At 33.3% G+C, this 22,114-nt stretch overlaps 2 protein-coding genes and 1 long non-coding RNA gene across 4 annotated transcripts; all 3 read left to right on the plus strand.

Annotated features, from left to right (window-relative positions):
* The first annotated feature begins 846 nt into the window (after positions 1–846).
* LOC129318666 (probable LRR receptor-like serine/threonine-protein kinase At1g07650) lies at positions 847–13,683 on the plus strand. The gene is given in 25 exon segments (XM_054963556.1): positions 847–974; positions 1,436–1,604; positions 2,031–2,102; positions 2,927–2,995; positions 3,088–3,159; positions 3,480–3,551; positions 3,674–3,745; positions 4,116–4,187; positions 4,276–4,347; positions 4,585–4,656; positions 4,748–4,819; positions 6,617–6,688; positions 6,776–6,841; positions 6,966–7,031; positions 7,116–7,154; positions 7,298–7,356; positions 7,607–7,989; positions 8,583–8,778; positions 9,618–9,770; positions 10,002–10,098; positions 10,100–10,118; positions 10,823–11,033; positions 11,480–11,720; positions 11,860–12,010; positions 13,154–13,683. Coding segments are annotated over 25 exon segments (3,051 nt in total). The 5' UTR covers positions 847–868; the 3' UTR covers positions 13,532–13,683.
* Positions 13,684–14,546: 863 nt separating this feature from the next.
* On the plus strand, positions 14,547–19,563 carry LOC129317166 (actin-related protein 2/3 complex subunit 1A-like). 2 transcript variants are annotated; one of them, XM_054961529.1, is made up of 9 exons: positions 14,547–14,665; positions 14,854–14,939; positions 15,174–15,250; positions 15,412–15,506; positions 16,515–16,584; positions 16,867–16,936; positions 17,438–17,511; positions 19,157–19,238; positions 19,440–19,563. In XM_054961529.1, the coding sequence occupies exons 1-8, from the start codon at positions 14,596–14,598 to the stop codon at positions 19,158–19,160; spliced, it is 546 nt and encodes a 181-aa protein (XP_054817504.1). In that variant the 5' UTR covers positions 14,547–14,595; the 3' UTR covers positions 19,161–19,238; positions 19,440–19,563. The 2 variants fall into 2 exon arrangements, with proteins under 2 accessions (XP_054817504.1, XP_054817503.1); XM_054961528.1 differs by lacking the exons at positions 19,157–19,238; positions 19,440–19,563 and adding an exon at positions 17,955–18,036.
* A 444-nt stretch (positions 19,564–20,007) lies between these two features.
* LOC129317167 (uncharacterized) lies at positions 20,008–21,404 on the plus strand. Its single transcript, XR_008594959.1, has 4 exons — positions 20,008–20,062; positions 20,449–20,546; positions 21,017–21,071; positions 21,227–21,404. It is a non-coding gene; the product is annotated as an uncharacterized LOC129317167 (long non-coding RNA).
* The last annotated feature ends 710 nt before the right edge of the window (positions 21,405–22,114 follow it).

A 22,114-nucleotide genomic window follows, 5' to 3' on the forward strand; every position in this document is an offset into this window, starting at 1 on the left:
AAAAAAAAGCACCGTTTACTTTAAGTCTTTAAAAGTTAAAAGCCAGCACTAACGTACGTTCCCCTTCTTTAGACTTGGACCACAATGACCTATGGCTAATAGTTGAATTTGAACCAATGCCTTGTATGATAGTAGCTTTTGACCATACTTTATATTCAGCAATTTTTGCATCTTTCTTCCAAATTTCCATTTTCGTAGTTGACTTCTTTCTTTTCCTCTAAACACGTTAATTCTTTCAACTTCAAGGTTCAAATACCACATTTATTCATCAATTTTATGATTCAAACATTTTAGTAATGATTACTAATTCCATCTCAAATTTTACGTTGTCATTTGTCACGTAACAATCATTTTTGTTAGAAAAAAAACGTAAAGAGATTAAGATGACTTCTATTAATTAATTATAAAAATTAAACTAGAGAAAAGCACGAACAACAAATACACAAAAAAAGAGATTCATTTCATTTGCTAATATTTTTGTCGAGAAAATTATTTTAAAATCCTACCCAAGAAATCTAAATATATAGAAATCACATGAACTCACAAAATTATTCTGAAATCTCAAATTTTTTACTAACCTTATTAATTTCGGCTGGATAATTGTTGATTATTGTTGCTTAGTGAACAACTTTATATTAACAACTATCTAATATAATTGGCAACTTTAATATCACAAATCGAATCCTTTGATAACGGATGGTTTTTAAAGTAATTTTGTAAGATTTTTTTTTTTTGATTTAAATTTTGTGTGTGCCAACTTACAGTAATTCTCCCGTATTTTTCTGGTTAATGTCATATAAATAGCGTTCTTCATTCTTTGCTCTGCTTTTACCTGAGCAAGCTTCAGCTCAAATCAGAAAACCACTACATGGATACCAAGCTTTTCGTTCTCTTTCTATTAACTGCCTCCACTTCCCAGCTCTTTCTCTCACAATTCGCTTTCGCGGACACAGGCATTCTCGACAGTGAAGAAGGTAAGCGCGTATGAATCAGAAAACCAGAGTTCGTTGCTGTGGTTGATTACTGCTCAATATTTATGTCAGACACCACAGGATGCATTTGATTATGCTTGATCAGCATTTTTTTTCCCTTCCTCGTATGGTTGTATTCGTATTTTTCCATGTTTAGAATTTGCTGGAGTATGTTTCAGCATTGAATTACTCAATGCAGTTCACCTGCTTGGTTTTTGGTAACTCGAAATAACGAAACGAAAACTAGTAATTTTGGAATATCTGGTATTAGAAAAACCTAAGAAGATTAGCTTAGCAATTGGAGCCAAGTTTCTTGGATCCTTAAAGACACGAAGATAAGGCTGTATAACTGATGTGCGTAGCTTCGGAGCACTTATCAGGATTGTATGCTGTGTAATGGTTATTTCCTTTTGTGGTTTTCTATTTTCTTATTCATGGTTGTGTTTGAATTGTGCATAATGCAGCTAAGACATTGAAAGAAATAGCGAGGAAAATAGGGAAGAATGATTGGTACCTTGAAAGAGAGGATCCTTGCAGTGGGAAAAGGCAGTTTAATGCGTCTGATGACAGCACCAACTTTGAGAGCATTGTGGTCTGTAAATGTAACAAGTCTTCTTGCCATGTCGTAAGCATGTACTGCTCTCTTACCATCCTCACGATCCACTTTTTTTCCTCCCCGAGCTCATTGCATCATGCTCATGGTTGCTACGATGCAGTTTAAAATTTTTATTTTTACAATTTTGATTCTGCATTTATTAAAACAATTTTTTTAAAAAAAAAATATAAAAGGTTGCAAAACGCTTACTTGGAAAGAGTCTATCCTGCATATTATCTTATTTTCTTTTCCATGGTACTTCCCTGTATTCACTATTTGACAATGATTTTATGCCTTCAAAAATATTTCGTAGTCTCATGCAATGAGTACATATTCCAATTCTCGTTAAAAGCAATTGGTAGTGCTTTGTGTTCTTCAAATTTTATATAAGTCAGCTATCCATGAGTAAAAAACTTTTGCTCCATACATGTTCTAATTTTTTTTTTCGCATTGCACATTTGCAGATCCTTGAAGTCTCAGAATCTTTCTGGTACTATCCCGCCAGAGTTTTCCAAGCTAAATCATCTCGAGAAATTGTAAGATAAACCAGATGTCTACTATTAAAGTTAATGATCTTTTGTTGCTCTCAATGATGTTTCTGTGGCATCCACTTATTCATGGCCCCAAAATGTAAAGTTAAAATTCTTTAGGGTATGTGTGAGAGTTGAGAGTCGAAGAAAGGAAAGAATCTATAGAACAGAGAGAGAGAGAGAGAGAGAGTGAAGTAGAAAGATGATTAAATGATAATTTTCCTTCCCTTTCTCTGGGAAAACTTTTTCCTGAAATTACCACTAATTGGGAAAACTAAAAATTATGAAGAAGGCCTACATTATACTCCTTGCCCTCCCCAAATATGGAAATGTCTTGATGAAATTTTCCCTTCGCTTCCATGCAATATCCGCCTTGTAAACAAACCTTTGAGTCTTTGTTATCAAGTTATCGAATGAAAACGCAATGTTAATAACTTTCACTGAGTCAGCTATACTTTTCTGGTGTTGAATTGTGAAAAATACTATGCTTTCATTCTGTTTGGCTTGTAGCTGATTGGGCTAAGCTAGTTATTATCGCATGAGGGACGAATGGGGTGGGCAAGAAATCAGTGAGTGTTGTTTGGGAGAGTCTCTAGCATCGTGGATGCTTGACGAGTTGAGTGTTTCTTTGCTACTTCCCCTAAAGAATCTGGTTAAACCGACACGCTGCCAGGTTATTCTTAATTTTAATATCATTTGAAGCTTGAGTTCCATTGAGTCTAATATTAATAGTACACATACCAAAAAATTGTAGTTAAATTCTCTACATTTTATATGGCCAATGCAAGCCTCAGGCCTGATAATTTATCTTATCTTGTGCACCAAAACAGGACCCTGAATCTTAACATCCTCGATGGTTCTATACCTAACCAATGGGCCAGTATGCAATTGGTTGACCTGTGAGAACTTTCGGCCATGCACTCTCCGCTTAATCGGCTCTCTTGAATAGCTTCTCTTCAACTATAATTACTAGTTTTTGTTAAATATGCAGCTCGATTATGGGGAACAGATTGTCAGGTCCATTCCCCACAGTTCTCACGAACATCACGACTCTCCAGAGCCTGTATGTTGGGATAGATTTCTATGTTCATGTTTATATGCATGCAAATTTATTTAGATTTCTCATGTTGAAAAGAAAGTGAACGGATAAACGTATAATCGACTCGGTTAATCTCCCCTCTACTATCATAATTATTTTTTTTAAAAAAAAAAATTCATCATCAACAGTATTCCCTAACTTTGTTTGGGATTAGTCCCCTTCCCCAGACGTGCAACTTTTATACCTATCTAGAGGCAACTGGACACGACTTGTCAGCATTGCCAACTTAGTGTGATTTCAAATTGTTTTATTTGCTGAATTAAATATTTGCACAAATATTACAGGACTATTGAAGGAAATCTATTTTCCGGTCCCATTCCACCGGATATTGGAAAGTTGGTCAAGTTAGAAAAACTGTAATTTCTCTCACCTTACTTTATTTGCCTCATACGAATATGATGGTACAAATCTGATGCTGCTGCCTCCCTAACATACTAATGTGTGCTGTTTAACCTGAATAACGTTGTGTGTCTTTCAGACATCTGTCGTCAAATGCATTTACTGGAGAATTGCCAGTTGAACTTTCGAAGTTGAAGAATTTGACTGATTTGTAAGCCTTTGCTTTCTTATCAAGCTAGTTTATTCCTAATCCAAATCAAACAAACTATTCTATGGAGGATGGTAAAGTTATGCGAACTTTCGGGAGCCAAACGCTAACAGCTAACTTAAGTAGTTGGAGAGTCCAAAGGCCATATACAAACCTCCCAGGAGCAAACTTTAAATTAGGGGACTGAAATTGTACACCTTGTCATTAGGATCAGAACATAAAGTGATTGATTCATTGGCCTCTATTTTATATCATGAGCTATAGAACTATAGCATTTACATAATTCTAGACGGATTTTTTTTTCATGTTTCCTTTCTTTTTCTTTTTCTACATTGTTGTTATGCTGAACTATCCTTATGGGGATACATTCTAGGAGGATAAGTGACAATAACCTCTCTGGGAGGATTCCTGATTTTGTTAGTAACTGGACATTAATTAAAACGCTGTAAGTTTCCTCCGACCCCAGCTCTCTCTTTCTGTATTTTTGTATTTGTTGTCGGCTTGTAGCTTACTACACCAATTTTTTTTTTCAGGCACATGGAGGGTTGTTCTCTCGAGGGGCCCATACCTTCAAGCATTTCAGCCTTGACAAGCTTAAGTGATTTGTACGCATTGCAGTATCATATATTCATTCATTTTATCATGGAACGAGAAATGTACAATATGGTGTTTGTACATGAAACGGTCAGGATTTAATTTCGACAACCGGACGTGTGGGCTCCACATGCGCAGAATAAATGATAACCATTGAATGCTCTGCACCATATTGTACTTCAGAATTCCTCACAATGAAAGATGGAAAATATAGAATATGATTGCTTTTGTTATTGCTTGATATTTAGGAGGATAACTGACCTAAAAGGTGGAGCCTCTGATTTCCCATCATTAAGCAAGATGAAATCCTTGAAGAAATTGTGAGTTCAACGACTTGAATGTTTTTCTTTTCCTCCTAAAATTCTTTCAAAATGATCTGTATTTAACTTGGATGAGGATATCACAACGCAGGATATTGAGGAACTGTATGATTAAAGGGGAGATCCCAGAAGATATTGGGAAAATGGAAAACCTGACAACCTTGTAAGTCATTCAGAAATAACGTTAAAATCTATCAACCATGTTGTCTTTCGACACAGTCTTGCTTGCAAGATATCATGGAATAATCAATATTGTCTTGATCATGTCCATGTATAGCATGACAGCAAGTTTATATTTGCATGGGTGATGATGTTTGGGAGCTTTTCATAAGGAGGGGAGGAGAATTGTGGAATTTCAATTAATCCTCTAAACACTTTCAAAGTCCTCCCTCTATTAAAGTTTTACGTTCCTTTCTTCTAGAAAATTTTTGGAAGAGAATACTCACAAATATGGGCAAGTCAAATTATGATTTGACTGTCATTTTTCCACCATTCCCTTTTTCCTTTTCTGGTTAAATTCCTTTCCTTCTATTCCTTAAATTTGTAGAAGTAGAAGAGCTCACCTGTACATATTGCCCTGTCCAGTTTCATTTCAACCAGAAAGCATGAAACAAGCCAAGATCTTGAAGTATACATTTTTAACAGAAACCTTATAAAGTATAAAGGAAAAAAAAAGGAAGAATATCTGGCTGATAAAATTTAAGATAGTAATTGACAAAAGGTAAAAAAAATAAACAGAAGGAACCAAGCCATCCCAAATTCCCTAAATTTAAAGGGGTTTTGGAATTTGTGTTTTTTTTGGGGTAAGAACCCACTTTCACCCTCAATCATTTTCTAACCATCATTAATTCCACCCTTCCCGTTAAATCCTTCCAAACTAGTCTTTAGATGTCGAAAAAGCTCCTGTTTAGAAATAAATGAACTGGACAAAGTAGTGAAAGAAATTGTGAATTATAAGCAACCTATAGGATCTATGAACGGAAAATATCCAAGATACTTGAAGAAATGAGAAGAGGGACTTAAGGAAAGAGAAAACTTTATTACACATTCAAATTACAAAATACACTAAACAACAAACTTTTCACTCTCTCTCTCTCCTTTCTTCCGTCACTCCTCTTCTTGCTTTTCCCCCTCTTTCCTCTTTTGTGTTTTCTTTTTTTACTCACTCCCTTACTCCACCTCTCCCCTACTCTTTTCACCACACTGGCTTTCTTGTTTCTACTTCCTGGGCGCAAAATGACTTACCAAAGACACCTATTTAAACTAGATGGTGGAGCTGCCCAAAATGCTGCCCGTTGCCCAAGTTGCTTGCCCACTTGCTCTTCGAGTCGCTTATATTTTATTTTTATTTTTTGTTCAGCAGGCCATTTGAGTTTATGATGATATTTAACACAAATTACTAGAAAAGAAATAGAAACTAAAACCTAATTTCTATCATGGTTGGAAAGATAAAAAAGGAAAAGAAAAAAAGAGTCTGGATAAATTATAAGGCAAAAATAACTTTCATTTGTGACGAACAAAAATTATGCTGTTCCCACAATAATTCTTTTACACCTCCTCTCACATTTACTCACTCATATAGAGAAAAAAGAAGTGTGCAGTAGTTCTATAACAGTTTATTGATTAGACCTCGCATGGATGTGCTTTTCTGTTGAGATTTATTATGGCAAAATCTGATAACAAAGCAATACATTTTCTCTACCACTTAGGTTCAAAGACTAGTACTATGGTAGTTTACCTTACGGGTTTGTTTGTGATGTAAAGAAATTTATAAATCTTGATGGTAATTTTGCGACGGTAGCTTATATTGCACACACAAGACAGGTTTTACTTGATTATTTATGTTCATCTTCAAAACCAGATGTTATTTTTTTTTTTGAGCAAAAAAAAAAACCAGATGTTATACTTTTGGATAATCTTACATTGTAACAATAAATCACATATGTTTTGATTGCTGTAGAGATTTGAGTTTCAATAACTTGACTGGAAAGATACCAGATACTTTTGCTCAACTTGGAAGTGTAAAATTTGTGTAAGTAGCTGAAATGATTGAACTATCGTATAGTGACATCTCGTTCATATGACCAGCAAAACAACTTTTACATGTTATATAATGTAGATATCTTACTGGGAACAAGCTAGGAGGGACAATTCCTGACTGGGTCCTTGAATCAAACAAACAAATGTATGTAAAGTTACTTGACTAATTATACTTCATTTCACTTGCTAATTTATGAGTTGAAATGGTTCTTGTCAGTTTGATTGCAACTAGACGAGCAAACAATTTTTTTATACTTTATTGTGCACAGTGATATTTCTAATAATAACTTTAGCTGGGGTAGCTCAAGTCCAGTTGAATGCCTGCAAGGGAGTGTGTAAGTTTTGTTTAAGATCAATTTTCCAATTTTTCTGCACTAGGACTTATTATGACAGCAATAACATTTTGCGATTTTATTCAGAAACATAATGGAATGCTACTCATCATCTGTGGACACAGAGTAAGGCTTTTAGGCTTGGACTATGGACTCTTTCTGTTTGCTCTAGAGGAATCTTTTATAAAATATGAGCTAAGCTATGATGGTAGGGGCAGATCTGGTGTTCATATTCAAGATATAACCTCAAATTAATCTCATTGTTGCAGAAGTAGGGTTAATCCATGCCTGAAAAGGAACTTTCCTTGTCCTGCTTCAACCAAGCAATGTAAGCATGTGACAGTACATACTTAAAAATTTGCTGAGGCTTCACTAGCATCAAAGAGTCGCTTCATTTATTATAACAATTCCAGTGACAGATTTGCATCCTACGTTGAAGCAGCATGCAATTCCGGTCACTAGTTAACCAAGCTGTCACATTCTGTATTCTAACAGTTTCAGTGACACATTTCTATTCTATTGTCTATTTTTGCCATTATTTATTGACAAATTTGCACGCTGCATTGTTTCTTCGACAGATCGTTATTCATTGCATGTTAATTGTGGTGGTGAGGAAGCAAATATCAATGATATATTATATGAAGCTGACGTAGAAAAAAGAGGTGCTGCCGTGTTTTACTCCACCCAGAACTGGGCACTTAGCAGCACAGGGGACTTCATGGACAATCATGAGAACTCTGATAATTATATTCTGACCAATACTTCTACACTTCTCAATGTCTCTGTCATCGATTCACAACTGTACACAACAGCTCGCATGTCTCCTCTTTCTCTCACATATTATGGACTCTGTCTCTTAAATGGAAACTACACTGTGAAGCTTCACTTTGCAGAGATTTTGTTCTTGAATGATAGATCATATTACAGTCTTGGCAGGCGGATATTTGATGTCTACATCCAGGTAACTGTTATTGAAATGATTAACTGATGGTATATGAATTTCCTGCTACATTTGGACTTGTCTATTTTCAGTTGTATTAGATACAGGCCGGAACATTGATGCTACCATGACACACTACCAAGTATTTGGTGCTAACCATTTAAAAAAAAAAAACTGAAATTTTTGTTTTGTGCTTGGATGTATGTGGATGCTCTGTCATTGTGGGACCTGTAAAAGGAAAATGACCAACAAAAAGATTTGATGGGTGCCAAAGATCCCTACCAAGATGTGATAATCTAAGTTCTTTTCTAATTTTTTTTTGTTGTAGATGGGTAATTTAAATAATATAATTCCACATCTTACTGTTTAGTTGGTAGTCTTTTTAGGTTGAAGTAGATCATGACTCCAAAATTAAAAAGAAAATAGGATTTATATATGACACGTGCCAATTTTATGTATGTATGTGTGTATTTATGCATGTTTTGTATTTTTATTATTTTTGAAATTTATCATGTCGATTAATCCATGTTGTATCGCATGTCTCCATCAATGTCCGGGGTTCATAGTTTCCCACTTTGTCGTACATTGATATATTATTGTGCGTTTATATTAAGGGGAATTTGGTCCTGAAAGACTTCAATATAGAGAGTGTAGCTGGTGGTGCTGGTGAGCCTGTTGTGAAGACATTCAACGCTACAGTCACCCAACATACCTTGAAAATTCACTTGTACTGGGCTGGAAAGGGCACAACAGGCATACCAAAGAGAGGATATTATGGACCTCTAGTGTCTGCTATATCAGTGGATCCTAGTAAGTAATTATAATGCCTTGTATCTTAGTGTTGGTGCTTTTTCTTACTTAAAAGCCCAACATGGAGAAACTATAGTTTGATATAGTAATCTCAAATATCACTATGAATACATTAGATCAACACGGTCACTTTATATGGTTCTGCACTAAAGTTATTGAGCCCCTATATCATATGACGTATCCAGTGATATGTTCTCAGGTAGACCTGGATTTAGAAGAGATTTGTAAAAGTGAATCTGGAAGAGCTATATAAGCATATTAGATGTAGGCCCCACTGAAAAGCATGTCTGATATACTTATATTAATTATTAATTTAATTTACTTATCCTTCCTAAACCAGGTCTATAAAGAATATCCCATATCCAATGAAAATTATACTTTAGTCTTCTTAATATTCATGGTAATTATAAGCTAAAAATTACCCTGCTAAGGGTCTAAAGAAGTGGTTGGTACTGTAACTTGAAGGTAGTTTTCTTTCACTCCTTACAACATATGGCCAAAATTGTATTTTGCCTTCAGCATTTACTTATTTAACCTGTTTCTGTTATGTGGAGTATACAAAAGGGAGGGGGGATTCATGATACTGAAATTTCTTAACAATGTGATGGAATATGAAATAGTTCAATCTGAAACTTGATTAATAATGCATATCAAACTAGGAAATGTGGAGAAAGAAATTATTTTTGGAATTTTAAATAGAGTTTACTAACTTGTGTTGATGAAATTTAATTAAGTGTAGGAAAACTAAAGGGAAAATGGCTTTTGTGACTGCATATGCTCTTATTAAATTGTTCGTTTAGTTTCAACCAAATCTATGAGCACTAACTTCCCTTGCACAGATTTTAAACCTCCTAAACCTTCATCCGGGGATGGAAAGAGAATTTATATCATGGTGGTTGGAACAATAGCTGTTGTTATAGTTCTTGTTCTTTTGGTCTTGGGCATCATGAGGAGGAAGGGCTGGCTAGGAGGCAATAACTCTGTGCACAAAGGTGTGAACAATGGCTGTTCTTTTGGAATGGATGTTTCAGAAATAAATGTATATAAACACACAAAATTGTCTTTGAATGCCATAGAATTAATGCAAAATTTTATACCTACACATGGTTGAATGACTTGATATTTTATCACAGAAAATGAACTAAGGAATGTGCTAGAAGATATTTGGACAAGATTTTAAACAATTTTTTGATGACGTCCAAATTTGAATTTCTTTTTCTCAGATCTTAGAGGTTTAGATCTTCAGATGAGATTATTTACATTAAGACAAATCAAAGCAGCAACTGAAAACTTCAATGCAGCCAACAAAATTGGGGAAGGTGTTTGGCTCTGTTTACAAGGTAATATACAAAAAATAAATAAAGAAACAAACTTAGGTGAAATTGTTAGGTATTTCTACCAGGTTCTGTAAAAAAAAAAAACATGACATTGGAGTAACTGTTGTTTGAGTTAATTTTATTGTACTCGGTTGTAGAAAATGTACAATATTTTCACTTAAAATTTTGATAGCATTTTTGTGAATATATGTTTTTATTGTAAATATTTTCTAAGATAGGATTAGTGACTAGGAGTTGATTGTATGGTATTTACAAGCATTTGTTATCTTTTTTATATAGTTTTTCCCATTGTGTATATATTTTGGATGTATCTTGCTATTCACATTAATGAAAATTAACTTTCCTCCCAAATATTCAGCAGCATTGTATAAGAACTCCATCAAAGTTGGCCTCCAGTTTATAATGTTAAATTTCTTACCTGTCTATCTATTGTTAAATTTTCTAAATCACTTGATTTTAAAGACAAGAAATATTGTCTGGGATCTAGGTCCAGATGACTTAGGACGAAAGCTTTTGCATATGGTAAATATGAATTTCTCCGATCTGTAAGAATGTGGCCCTTGGGTGGTTAAAGGCAGAGATTTGTCCATATATGTGCTGATTGAAGTATATAACGAAAATGTCAAAGAACTATCTAAATTTTAGATAAATTCTGCTGCGTGTTTAAAATGCTAGTAAATACAAGCTAGACCTCATTTCTCGTGCAGGGTCTGCTGTCAGATGGCACAGTAATTGCAGTAAAACATCTCTCCTCAAAATCTACACAAGGAATCCGTGAATTTGTGAATAAGTTAGGAATGATATCTGGCCTTCAACATCCCAATCTTGTTAAGCTTTATGGATGTTGTGTGGAAGGAGACCAGTTAATGCTGATATATGAGTATATGGAAAACAATTGTCTATCTCGTGTTCTTTTTGGTAAGCTTAATATTTGTTATAGATTATGATAAAATTATTGATGGCTTTCACTAAAATAGCTTAAGATTTCTAGATAAATTGGTCCATGACTTGGTGCTGGAGCCTAGCCTCTATTGCTCTGCACATGTCATGGTGAACTTACCCTACAAGGATTATTTAGATCGAATGAACACTCTGGGATTAAAATCCAAAGTTCAAATGTGAGCAAATGTGTCTTAATGATCACCTAGGAAGCAAATAGCCTGGGAAATTCCAGTGAACTTGCGTTTTGTCCTTGCTCAATTACAAAGAAATTACTGTGGCAAACCACAACTTTGGCAATGCTGAGTTTGTTAAAGCTTGCAGGAATATTGTTCATCAGATTTTACTAAATAATTCATGTTTTTGAGTTGAAATGGTGTCCAATTAAATCAAACATATGGCTAACTAAATAATTATCCTTGCAGGGAAGGATCCTGCCTGCCATGTGATATTGGACTGGCCAACCAGGAGGAAAATTTGCCTTGGTATAGCTAGAGCTTTGGCTTTTCTCCACGAAGAGTGTGTGATTAAAATCATACACAGGGATATAAAAACAAGTAATGTGTTGCTTGACAAGGATTTGAATGCTAAGATTTCAGACTTTGGTTTTGCAAAACTCAATGTAGATGAAAATAGCCACGTTAGCACTCGCGTTGCAGGAACCATGTAAGTTTCTCACATGCCGCTGCTTTGTTCTCTAGTCTTCTAAAACAAAATGGTTTATTCATTCCAACTACAATATGTAGTTTGGAGTGAAGCTTTTCTAAATGTTTTTTATTTTTGACTTCATTGTATTGTTTTGCAGTGGTTATATGGCTCTTGAGTATGCAATGCGTGGTTATTTAACTGATAAAGCTGACATTTATAGTTTTGGGGTGGTTGCATTGGAAATTGTCAGTGGAAAAAGTAATACAAATTTCATACCCAGTGAAGAATTCGTTTTCCTCCTTGATTGGGTAATTAAAGCTGATTTGAACTTTTTTTCTTACGAGTTCATCATCTGTGTTCTGGTTTCAAAACAATTGTGTGATGGTTTGCATTGAGTGTCACACAATAAGAAAATTCTTAAGATTTTGGAGTAACAAATGCCATGCTTCACTTCTCAAAGTAGAAAAGCTATAGGCAAAGTTAATCTCCATGGTGAGACATTGTGATTGAACCTTGGGGTTCTTGGATCAAATGCTGGAAGAGGAAGAGGATGAAAAGGTGAAAAAGATGGACTAGATAATTATACTTGAAAAAAAAGTAGAATAGTGGGAGAACTTTTTGTCATTATATTTACAATTTGTCTTGTTACTCCAACTGAAATCAATCATAATAGCTCATACAATCAAACTTTTTTAAACTTTTCCAAAAATACAATCTTCAGGTTGTACTGTTCCCTGTATACACACACTTCATCCAGGAACTTCCAATCCAGTTATCTGGAGTTTGTCATATAATCAAAGTTTGTACACGGTTTAGTTTCTGACAAATACACAACTTAGGAAGCATTTGATCTCAATGTTATCCAACCCTTCCGTATATCTCCATATTATATGGGTACCGGGTTCTATATATGGCTTGACAATTTTCATAGTATGAATATGAATCATTCGTATGTTATAGAAATCAGTAAAAGCTTAAAATAATGGATTCCCCTATAATGGTGTCATCCTATGCCTTTTAATATCTTGGATACCAATATAATAAACACAAGCATCTTCAACGTCACTTGACATGAAACACCTCTAGTGTGAAAGAGCTTTCTGCTAGAAATGGGGAGTAGCCGCTTGGAAGGGGAGGGAGAGGACAAATGGGCCAAGTCCTACAATTACAGCCAGCCTAATCTTTGGTCTGCAAATGGCCTGGAAATGAGGGAGAACAAATGGGCAAGAGTAGCGAAAAACTATCACATTTTAATTTAAAACCTCAAAATTTGAATTTATGTGTTATTTTTTCTTTATTTTATATTAGTTATCGAGTCTAAATTTATACCCACATCGGTTAAAGTCTACTCATGCATAGACAACCTAACACTTTCACAAATTGAAAATCTCTCATGTTCTTAACAAGACTATACCCTTGTCTTAAATCAGAGTTTTTTTTTTTCCCCCAAGGCCAATGTTTTGCAAGAGAAAGGAAGGCTGCAAGAGCTGGTCGATCCAGATTTGGGTTCAGAATACTCAACTGAGGAGGCCATGGTGATGCTAAATGTGGCACTCCTATGTACCAATGCATCTCCTACACTTAGGCCAACAATGTCCCAAGTTCTGAGCATGCTTGAAGGCAGAAGTAACATGCAGGATCTACTTTCTGATCCAGGACATCAAGCAGCTAATTTCAATTATGAGGCCTTAAGAAGTCATTTCTGCGACAATTCAAGCCTCCGAGAAAGCATGTCAATTCATGGTCTATGTCCAGTTTCCTCTTGTTCAGGCGCTGAAGCAGAAGAGAGTCACCTTCTTGTAAATGTTAGCTCAGACACTATTGACTAGAGCAGACCAGTGAAGAAAAACTCATAATGTCACGTTTATAGTAAAGTTTAGAATTGCTAATGATAGGTTCATGTTGATTCAGTTTTGGTCAATAACCAAAATGAACCTACGTGATAACCTAGAATTTCATTATGGTATGTTTTGGACAGCTGATTTTATAAATTGTGGCTTATAATAAAAAATGTAGAGCATTCCTAATACAGTTAAAAACACATTAAATAATCAAATCAAAATGAATACAATGTAGTGTCAAATTAGGAAAAAAGAGTTGCATTTGGCCACAGTGACGGATCTAGAACTTAACTCATGGTGATGGATGGACCAAAATCAAAGAATTCATGGAAGTGGGGGTTCAAAATTAGTTTTATAATTTTTTTTAAAAGTAAAAATAACAAAATTCATCACCAAATGTATGCTTGCACCCCTCAGATCCGTCACTGTTTAGCCAGCCGCAAGTCAGTATATTTTTACATAATTGCTATATCAATCATGCCTTGTTTATTATGGAAATGAAATATTAATTAATTATTGAAAACTCTTCTTCTTTATATTTAAATATATAAACGTTGAAAACCATCATATTACTTCACATGACATGCTCTCCTTATTTTAGAAATTCTATATGGCTTTGCAGAATTATAGCATCTGTATCAGCGAGCCTTGTTTTTCATATATAGACAGATATGCAGAATATATTTTTACAAACTTTCGGGCATTGGCGGATATTCTTCAATCTTTCGGTCAAAAAAATATTTTTCAATTTAGCAATTTCAAAATAAGTTAAAACGAACAAGAAGAAATAAAATGAAATATAAGTATAACATAAAAAAGAGTATGAAATTAATCAAATTATGAATAATGTATATGGTTAAAGAAATTCATTGGTCCAAAGCATGCAACGACTATAACTGATACTCCTGTCTTCACGCTAATCAGTAATCACCTTCACAAGCCAAACACTGATTCAATCTCGCGAAGCAATCTCCTCTACTCGGTTTGATACCAGAGGATCAAAACCACGCCCTTCTTTTTCTTCGCTTCCCATTTTGCTGCATCTCTCAGAAATGACGAGCATCGCACTCTACCAAATCTCTCAGCCCATCACTTGCCACGCTTGGAGCCCTGACCAATCCAGTAATGCATCCCTCTATAACTTTTTTTGTCGTTTGTTTTCTGACAGTGATTTTGCGGAAACGGAATGTTCTTGGTTTGTTTTTGAGGTTTTTGCCAAATTTGGTTGGCTTGAATGTATATGGTGATTCAATCTGATTTGTTTTGGCTATCAAACAATGTCTGTGATTCAATCTTATCTTCTTTTGTAGTGATTGCATTTTGCCCAAACAACAATGAAGTGCACATCTATAAATTGTTGGAAGACAAATGGGAAAAGGCACATGTTCTTCAAAAGGTTAGTCCTTTTCCATCTTTTATAAATCCAAACATAAATTAAACAATTTAAAACTGATTGCTCCGGGAGCATGTAAATTAAACAAGCTTTTGAAAAGAATTTGGACTGGCAATTTCCCCCGGGGGAGGGGATATAACTTAAAATAAGTTAATTAATAAATAGATATTTAATTAATTCATCAAGAAAAAACAGTTTAAGAAGTAATTTCTAATCAATTTCTTGGCTTTGTCGCAGCATGACCAAGTAGTCTGTGGGATGGACTGGAGTAATAAATCAAACAGGATAGTTACTGCGTCCCATGATCGCAATTCGTGAGTGTCTGGGTCATCCAAAAAATTACACTCCCTAAAGCTTAATTCATTAATATTGAAGTTTATAGCTTAAGTTCAATAATGGTATTAATAATTTGTTAATTTTCCCCTCATATGATCATGAAATAATAAAATTTCTACCATATATATTTTTGGTTTAGATATGTATGGAACTTTGAGGGATCAGAATGGGTACCAACTCTGGTTGCACTTAGGCTAAACCGAGCTGCTTTGTGTGTTCAGTGGAGTCCTAAAGGTAGGAATACCGCTTCCTTCCTTCCTAGTTCCTCCCTGTTTGTTAGAAAGTTCAAAATTGTGCCTTCTTCTTGGATTTAATGTTAAAAGAATATTTTTGCTTTCAACTATTTGTTTAAAAATATCTGACATTCCAAACTTTTATGTGATACAATTTTGTCCTTCAATATTTGAAAATAGTATATTAAGTATCTTGCTAGTAAAAAAGTTAACTTTGACTATTAATTAACTTAAAAATTGTAGAAAAATACTTCAAAAATTATAGAAAAGGATCCATAAAACTACACATAATTACCCTATAAAAAAATTAGCATCAATTAAATCTCTTAAGTTACATATAAATAATAAGATACAAATGTTATATTTTACATGCGGAAAAGGCTAAAATATAATTTTGACCAACCATTATTTTGAAAGCTTAATTGATATCAATTTTTTCTAAAGTATTTATTTGCAATTTTATGGGTCATTTTATGTAAATTTTTTACGTTTGCAATTTTTTTGTTAACTAATTAACAGTTAAAGTTAATTTTTTTAATAGTAAGGTGCTTAGTATACCATTTTTAAATGTTGAAGGGGATAAAACTGAACCATAAGAAAATTTAGGATAATAAATTTTACTGAGCGAATAGTTAATGGAAAAAAATATCCTTTAATCTTATAATAATAGCTTGTAAGTCATGCCAAATTGCAAAACACTCACATTGTGCTTGGATAAGGAGAAGACTACGGGGAAGAGAAAATAGGAGAGAGAGAAGATTTTCTCTTCACTTTTCTCTCCTCTTCGTTTTCCTTTCTCTCATTTTCTTTACTCTTAATTTTTTTTTTTCCATCAAAACAAAGCATCAAGTTATGGATGGAGGCAGTCCCACCATTAATCATCCTATAGAATAATTGTCGACCGCTTTATACCAATAAATAAATAAATCTGCTGTTAAATTAATCAAGTGGTTCACTTCTATGGTAAGACTAATGATTATAGTGCATTTTACCAAATTATAAACTGCAGAAAATAAGTTTGCAATTGGAAGTGGGGCCAAAACTGTTTGTATATGCTACTATGAACAGGAGAACAACTGGTAAGCCATCTCTTCCTTGAAACTTTATTTTCACACTTTCATGGCATATCTTCTTTTCTTGTTACACAAATTTTATGCTACTATAATACAGTAACATTGCCTTTCTTATTCTTTCAAAACTGTTTGTATATGCTACTATGAGCAGGAGACTTCCTATTGTTTATTTGATTCTGTTGTCTGAAAGAGAATTTGAAGTTATGATTTCAATAAAACTGTGCCTTTGTGGCATTTTCTATATTTAGATTTTAGCATATATTTCATAGATTTATGTCTCCCTTGCAGGTGGATCAGTAAACTCATCAGGAGAAGTCATGATTCTTCAGTGACAAATGTTTCATGGCACCCAAATAATGTTAGCGTCCGTTTTCTTCTTAAACTTATACAAGAGATTTATATTATATCCCCATGTTTTTTTTATGTTAGTTTATGTTTAAACTGTAATTTTATATCAAAATAAGGATTTTTGCTGTTTTTGTTATATGTTTAAATTATAATTTTTGTTTTGGAGTGTGTGTGTGTTTTATTTTTTCTTTGCTTACCTTGCAAATTTTGTCCTGCATAATTTTTAGAGTGAGATACTGCCTTCTCTGTTTTGGCCATGATAGCTAGATATTGCCCTGATCTGCTATTTCTTTTAGTTCATGATCAATTACTTCCTCTGTTCCTGAATGTAGGATCCAATTAATAATTCACACAGATTAAAAAAAATAGTTATTTGTGAAAAATATGTGCTTATTTTTCTAAATTCAACTAGCTTATATATTTAGGACCAGAGGGATTATTAGATTTGATGCTTTAGTAACATTTGGAATCAACTTTGTCTTTCATATTAATTATACTTTTCTGACTACAGATTCTTCTTGCAACAACATCCACAGATGGAAAATGCCGAGTATTTTATACCTTTATTAAAGGTGTAGATACAAAGTACGGTAAAAGAACTCTGCAAAAGATTTACCTTTTTTGTTCTTTTTTTATGCTTGTTCTTTAGCATTCAAGGTTGCTTCATATTCTGTTACAGCTATCATCTTTTTCAAGATATTATTAGTTCTATTAAAAAACTTTTATGTAAAAATTAATTTGTAAATTTTAATTTTATAAATAGGGAGGAGAACAAAATGATTAACTATCTTGCTAAGTCTAACCATTCCATGTGTAATGTCTTAAACTTTTTTGATTTGCCGCCAAATAGATAGCAACTTTTTGGGTGGCCTGTAGGTTTGTTAGATGTTTCTTATATTTTTTTTTTCTAGATTTCTTGTTGTTTTAGGTTGCTGTTTTGATTTTCTTCTTTGTGAATGAAGTTTCAGTACTTACTCAAAAAATATATATATATATATATATATATGTATGTATATATTCTGCTACAGGGAATCGACAACGCCGGAGACTAAATTTGGAGAGGTCCGATTTATCTGAATTCTTTATTTATTTTTTTTTAACCAGCTTTATGGATTCTTTACGTTGTTCCCAATTTAATGCTATGATTGATCGATCAAGAAAATGATTATTCAGTTTCTTCACTCGATAAAATGATTATTCAGTTTCAATTTAAAAATCAATTATATGCATGCTGCCGAATCTTCTCAATATTTTCTCTATGCTTTGGATGTGAAGTATATGCTACTCTGTATCCTATAATTCTAAAATTTAGCAGGAACTGAATGGAAACTAAAATGAAAAAGAATTAAAGGATAATTTTATTTTTAAACTATAAGTTCAAAAATATTTAAGATATAAAATTTATTTTTAATATAATATTTCCTTCAACTTTTAAAACAACAGTACAATGTCACCTTATTGAAATTTAAATGGCGGCACTTCCAAATAATTGACGTAGGCTTAAACATAGAAGGAGGAATTTCACTGGAAAAAAAAAAAATTCTATTACAAACTTTTGGTTATAATTTACGCCCTTTCTCCCTCACTTTTCTCTTACCTTAACGTGACGCTCGTATACTATCCTCTCTTTCTTTTCCCACACTCAACCCAAGTATCAGACACTTCATTCACTTACTTCTACTTCTCACTTTGGCTTATCTTTCTCCTCCACACCCTTTCACAAATACACCCACACGTATTTATCAGTGATGAATGGCCGTGATTACATATATCCAGATCCTTCTTTTATATATATATATATATATATATATTTCATTTTCACCGCCTTTGCCTTGCAAATAGAAAGATCTAGATTAATAGAGAAAAATCTGGTGTTTGTTAGTGAGAGAAAGAAGATTCTAGAGAGAGAGTTGGTAATATTCAATAACTCCTATCATTAACAGAAAACTACAGAAAAAATTTATAGTTTAAGAGTAAATTTATCATTTAGTATAATGTCACTTCTATCATTCTTAGTACAATGTTTCCTTTACTTTCAAAAACTTTAATCAATAGTTAAAGTTAACATTTATTGACAATAGGAACAATATAGTGCTGTTTTAAAATATTAAAAATAAATATTATATTAAAAGTGAGTTTGATGTCCCAGATGTTTTTAAACTTATAATTTAATGAAAATAACTATCAGTGGAGAAAAGTTTCTACTTATATTGTTTCCTTTATGTAACAGTTAATTGTTCAGCTTGATCTCTCTGTCTCCTGGACGTTTGGTGTCAAGTGGTCACCAAAGGGCAAAACTTTAGTTTATGCAGGTCAGAAAATTATCCTTTTTGTCATTGAAATTAAGGCTGTAATTTATGTGCTTTAAAATTTCTAATATTCCATAAAGTTGAGACTTCCGCTTACGTTTTGTTGATATCTTTATGGTTTTCAGTTTTCATGTATTGATTGGGATTATACATTATCTATCTACAAACTATGACTGCTTTATATTTTTGTTATATTAATTACAGGTCATAATTCAATTATATATTTTGTCAATGACATTGGTTCTTCTCCTGTGACCCAAACTGTTGCTTATCGTGATCTGCCTCTCTGTGATGTGGGTCAGAATCCACTCTCTATAAACCTCTTTTAAAATGTCTTAGGGTTTACTGTAATTTTAGTACACTCATATGATCCTGTGAAACTGGTTCATTATAGTATGACATGTTTTCAGGTTTGTTTTATTTCTGAGAATATGGTAATTGGTGTGGGATTCGACTGCGTCCCATTGGTTTTTGTCAAAGATGAAAGAGATAAATGGTATGTAAAACTTTTGTATATTTGTATTTCTTTAGATTAAGAACTTATTTGAAAATTGATAACACGTACTCCACGAACTGAAAAGGAGGTATACAAGTAAAAGGACTCGATAAAATTGTGTTGCAGTTTTATGCTAAAATGTGTTGTCAAATTTACTTTTATCGTATTCTCTCAGTGTACAACAACCTTTATTCATGGGCCCTACATCTTATAATACAGTTGCATGTTTTTTTCCCTTTTTTTTTATCATATGGTTATGTTGTCTAGGAAATTTATCAGACATCTTGGAGAAAGAAGACCAAGATCGTCCAGTTCAAAATATGGATCCAAGGTAAATACTTTTCCTAAATTAGACTCTGCTTTATACACAGCATGGCTGCTGGAAACAAGATCTCAATTGAAAATCATAATTCATTTTTTTCTCTTTCTTTTTCATTAATTAATGCATGACATTGATGGGTATATCTCAATGATCCATGATGTGATTCTTGTAATGCTCACCTAGGGCATATTTTTTCATGTGAGCATATCTTTTAGCACTCTAAGGATTTTGATATGAAAACAGCATGGCATATTTTTTCAATGATACATTATTTTAATTTTTATTTTAAATATAAATCATCATTTATATCTTTTTTAATTATAATGTTTTTTACTGTGAAAGTAGAATGCAGAATAAATACAGTTTTTCTTTATCTAAGTATGCTTTTTCTGTAGTATGCTGATATATTTGGAAGATTTACTGGTCAAATCAAGGATGAAGTGACAGTGGAATCTTCAAAAGAATGTGGGGGCTCTCATGAGAAGTGTATAAAGTATTTAGCTCCTTCATGACTTCTCTCTATCTATCAATTGCTGTTGTTTCTGTATATGTTTGTAGAAATGCGGGAAAAAGAAAGCAAAACAATAAGAGTGCGAATGAAAATGATTTTAGTATTCTTATTCAAAAAACCCATTAAGGACAATTGCTTCAAGTTGTTTGACATATTTTTGTTTTTTTTTTGTTTTTGTTTTAAGTAGATCCTCAGTTCTGAGTCTTGTAAATATAGCAAAAACTAACCATAGGAGAACTTTGGATTTATGTGGTTGGACCTAAATCAACCCAAATTATTAGTCAAGATCTATGCGACTTACAGAAATCTGTTGGCATACATTATCTAGTAGTAACAACAAAGTATTATAGACATGCTCAAGTGGATGAATTGAGCCAACAATAGAAACGAAGTTCAGCAATGTATGTCCATACTAAATTCAAATGATGATTAGTGCCTTTTAAGGAATGCAGATGTGTCTTGCCTCTGAGGGCCGTGGGACATTGATAAAGCGTTTCAGCACATCAGGTTAGCCATGAAAAAGGGCTATTTTTGTCTTAAAAATTATGTTAAACTTCATCTCAAAGTTAATGTTATTTTTTGTTAAATAGGTATAATTCTGGGGCAAATTTCAGTAGGCCCTTCTCTGCTAATGCATAATAAATCACTATTCAACTGTGTAGGCTTGGATGGAAGAGTCATCATATGGGATTTGGAGAAGCAGGGAGACCTTGCTGAATACATTTTAGGTCCCCTTTAAATTTGCCGAGTTGAGCATTATACATTTTTAGGGTATTCTTTTGAGAAGGTGGACTTGGGCTTTTCTGGCTCTTAGGTTGCAATCTTTGCTTAGAGTTTTGTTAGTGGTAATTTGTCAGTAATAGAGCAGAGATTCTCTCCAAGTGGAGAATTTTCCAAATGCCTTTTGGTAGAGAGAAATAGAGCCCATAAAACCTCTATTTGTATCTCTCTTTGCCTCTACACTTGGAGAGAACTTAGAATGTCAATAAGTTTTTGTTTTTTCTATTTTGAAAAAGAATGCAAGATGCATAATTTTTTATTTTTTGTTAAATATATGGTTTGTTTAAGTTGAAATAGTATTTTGCTACTATGTTTTGTTCCTTTCAAAATAAAATGGTAGATTGTTGGCATATGGAAAAAATGAAAAAGGGTAGGAAAGAATTTTTGTTTTGGCCATCAAATGTGAAAGATTTCAACTGGTTTGGCATCTATTTTCTCCAGCAAAGTTTTGAATTTGAATTCTTTATATTTATATATGTTTCCAAAAATCATCAAATAGTATTAAAAAAGGGTTGCTGCTCAACATTTCTATTGCTTAAGCAAGAGATCTCCTACTTGAGTTTTTTTTTTTTTTTGGTACAGTCTCATTTGAGGTTTTGAATTGAATTTTTTTTCCTTATTTAGAACTCAATTAAAACATGCAAAAAGAAAGTGTTTACATTTGATGCTCATCAAATTGTGATGAGCACCAGTGCTCATCAGGTCCAGTGCAATTTTGACCCTCTATTTTAGTCTAAAATAAATAATAAAAAATCTGCTAGAATAGAGAG

This window comes from Prosopis cineraria, unplaced genomic scaffold (genome assembly GCF_029017545.1).
Source record: "Prosopis cineraria cultivar Desert tree isolate PC_DT_omini unplaced genomic scaffold, ASM2901754v1 PC8, whole genome shotgun sequence".
Lineage (NCBI taxonomy): Eukaryota > Viridiplantae > Streptophyta > Magnoliopsida > Fabales > Fabaceae > Prosopis > Prosopis cineraria.

Bases quoted from the DNA above. Each gene is read 5' to 3' on its own strand.
- LOC129317166 (XM_054961528.1), top strand. From the start codon at position 14,596: ATGACGAGCATCGCACTCTACCAAATCTCTCAGCCCATCACTTGCCAC. The intron at 15,507-16,514 runs GTAGGAATACCG...TATAAACTGCAG, and splicing joins TGTTCAGTGGAGTCCTAAAG to AAAATAAGTTTGCAATTGGA. The intron at 17,512-17,954 runs GTACGGTAAAAG...ATTCTGCTACAG, and splicing joins ATTAAAGGTGTAGATACAAA to GGAATCGACAACGCCGGAGA.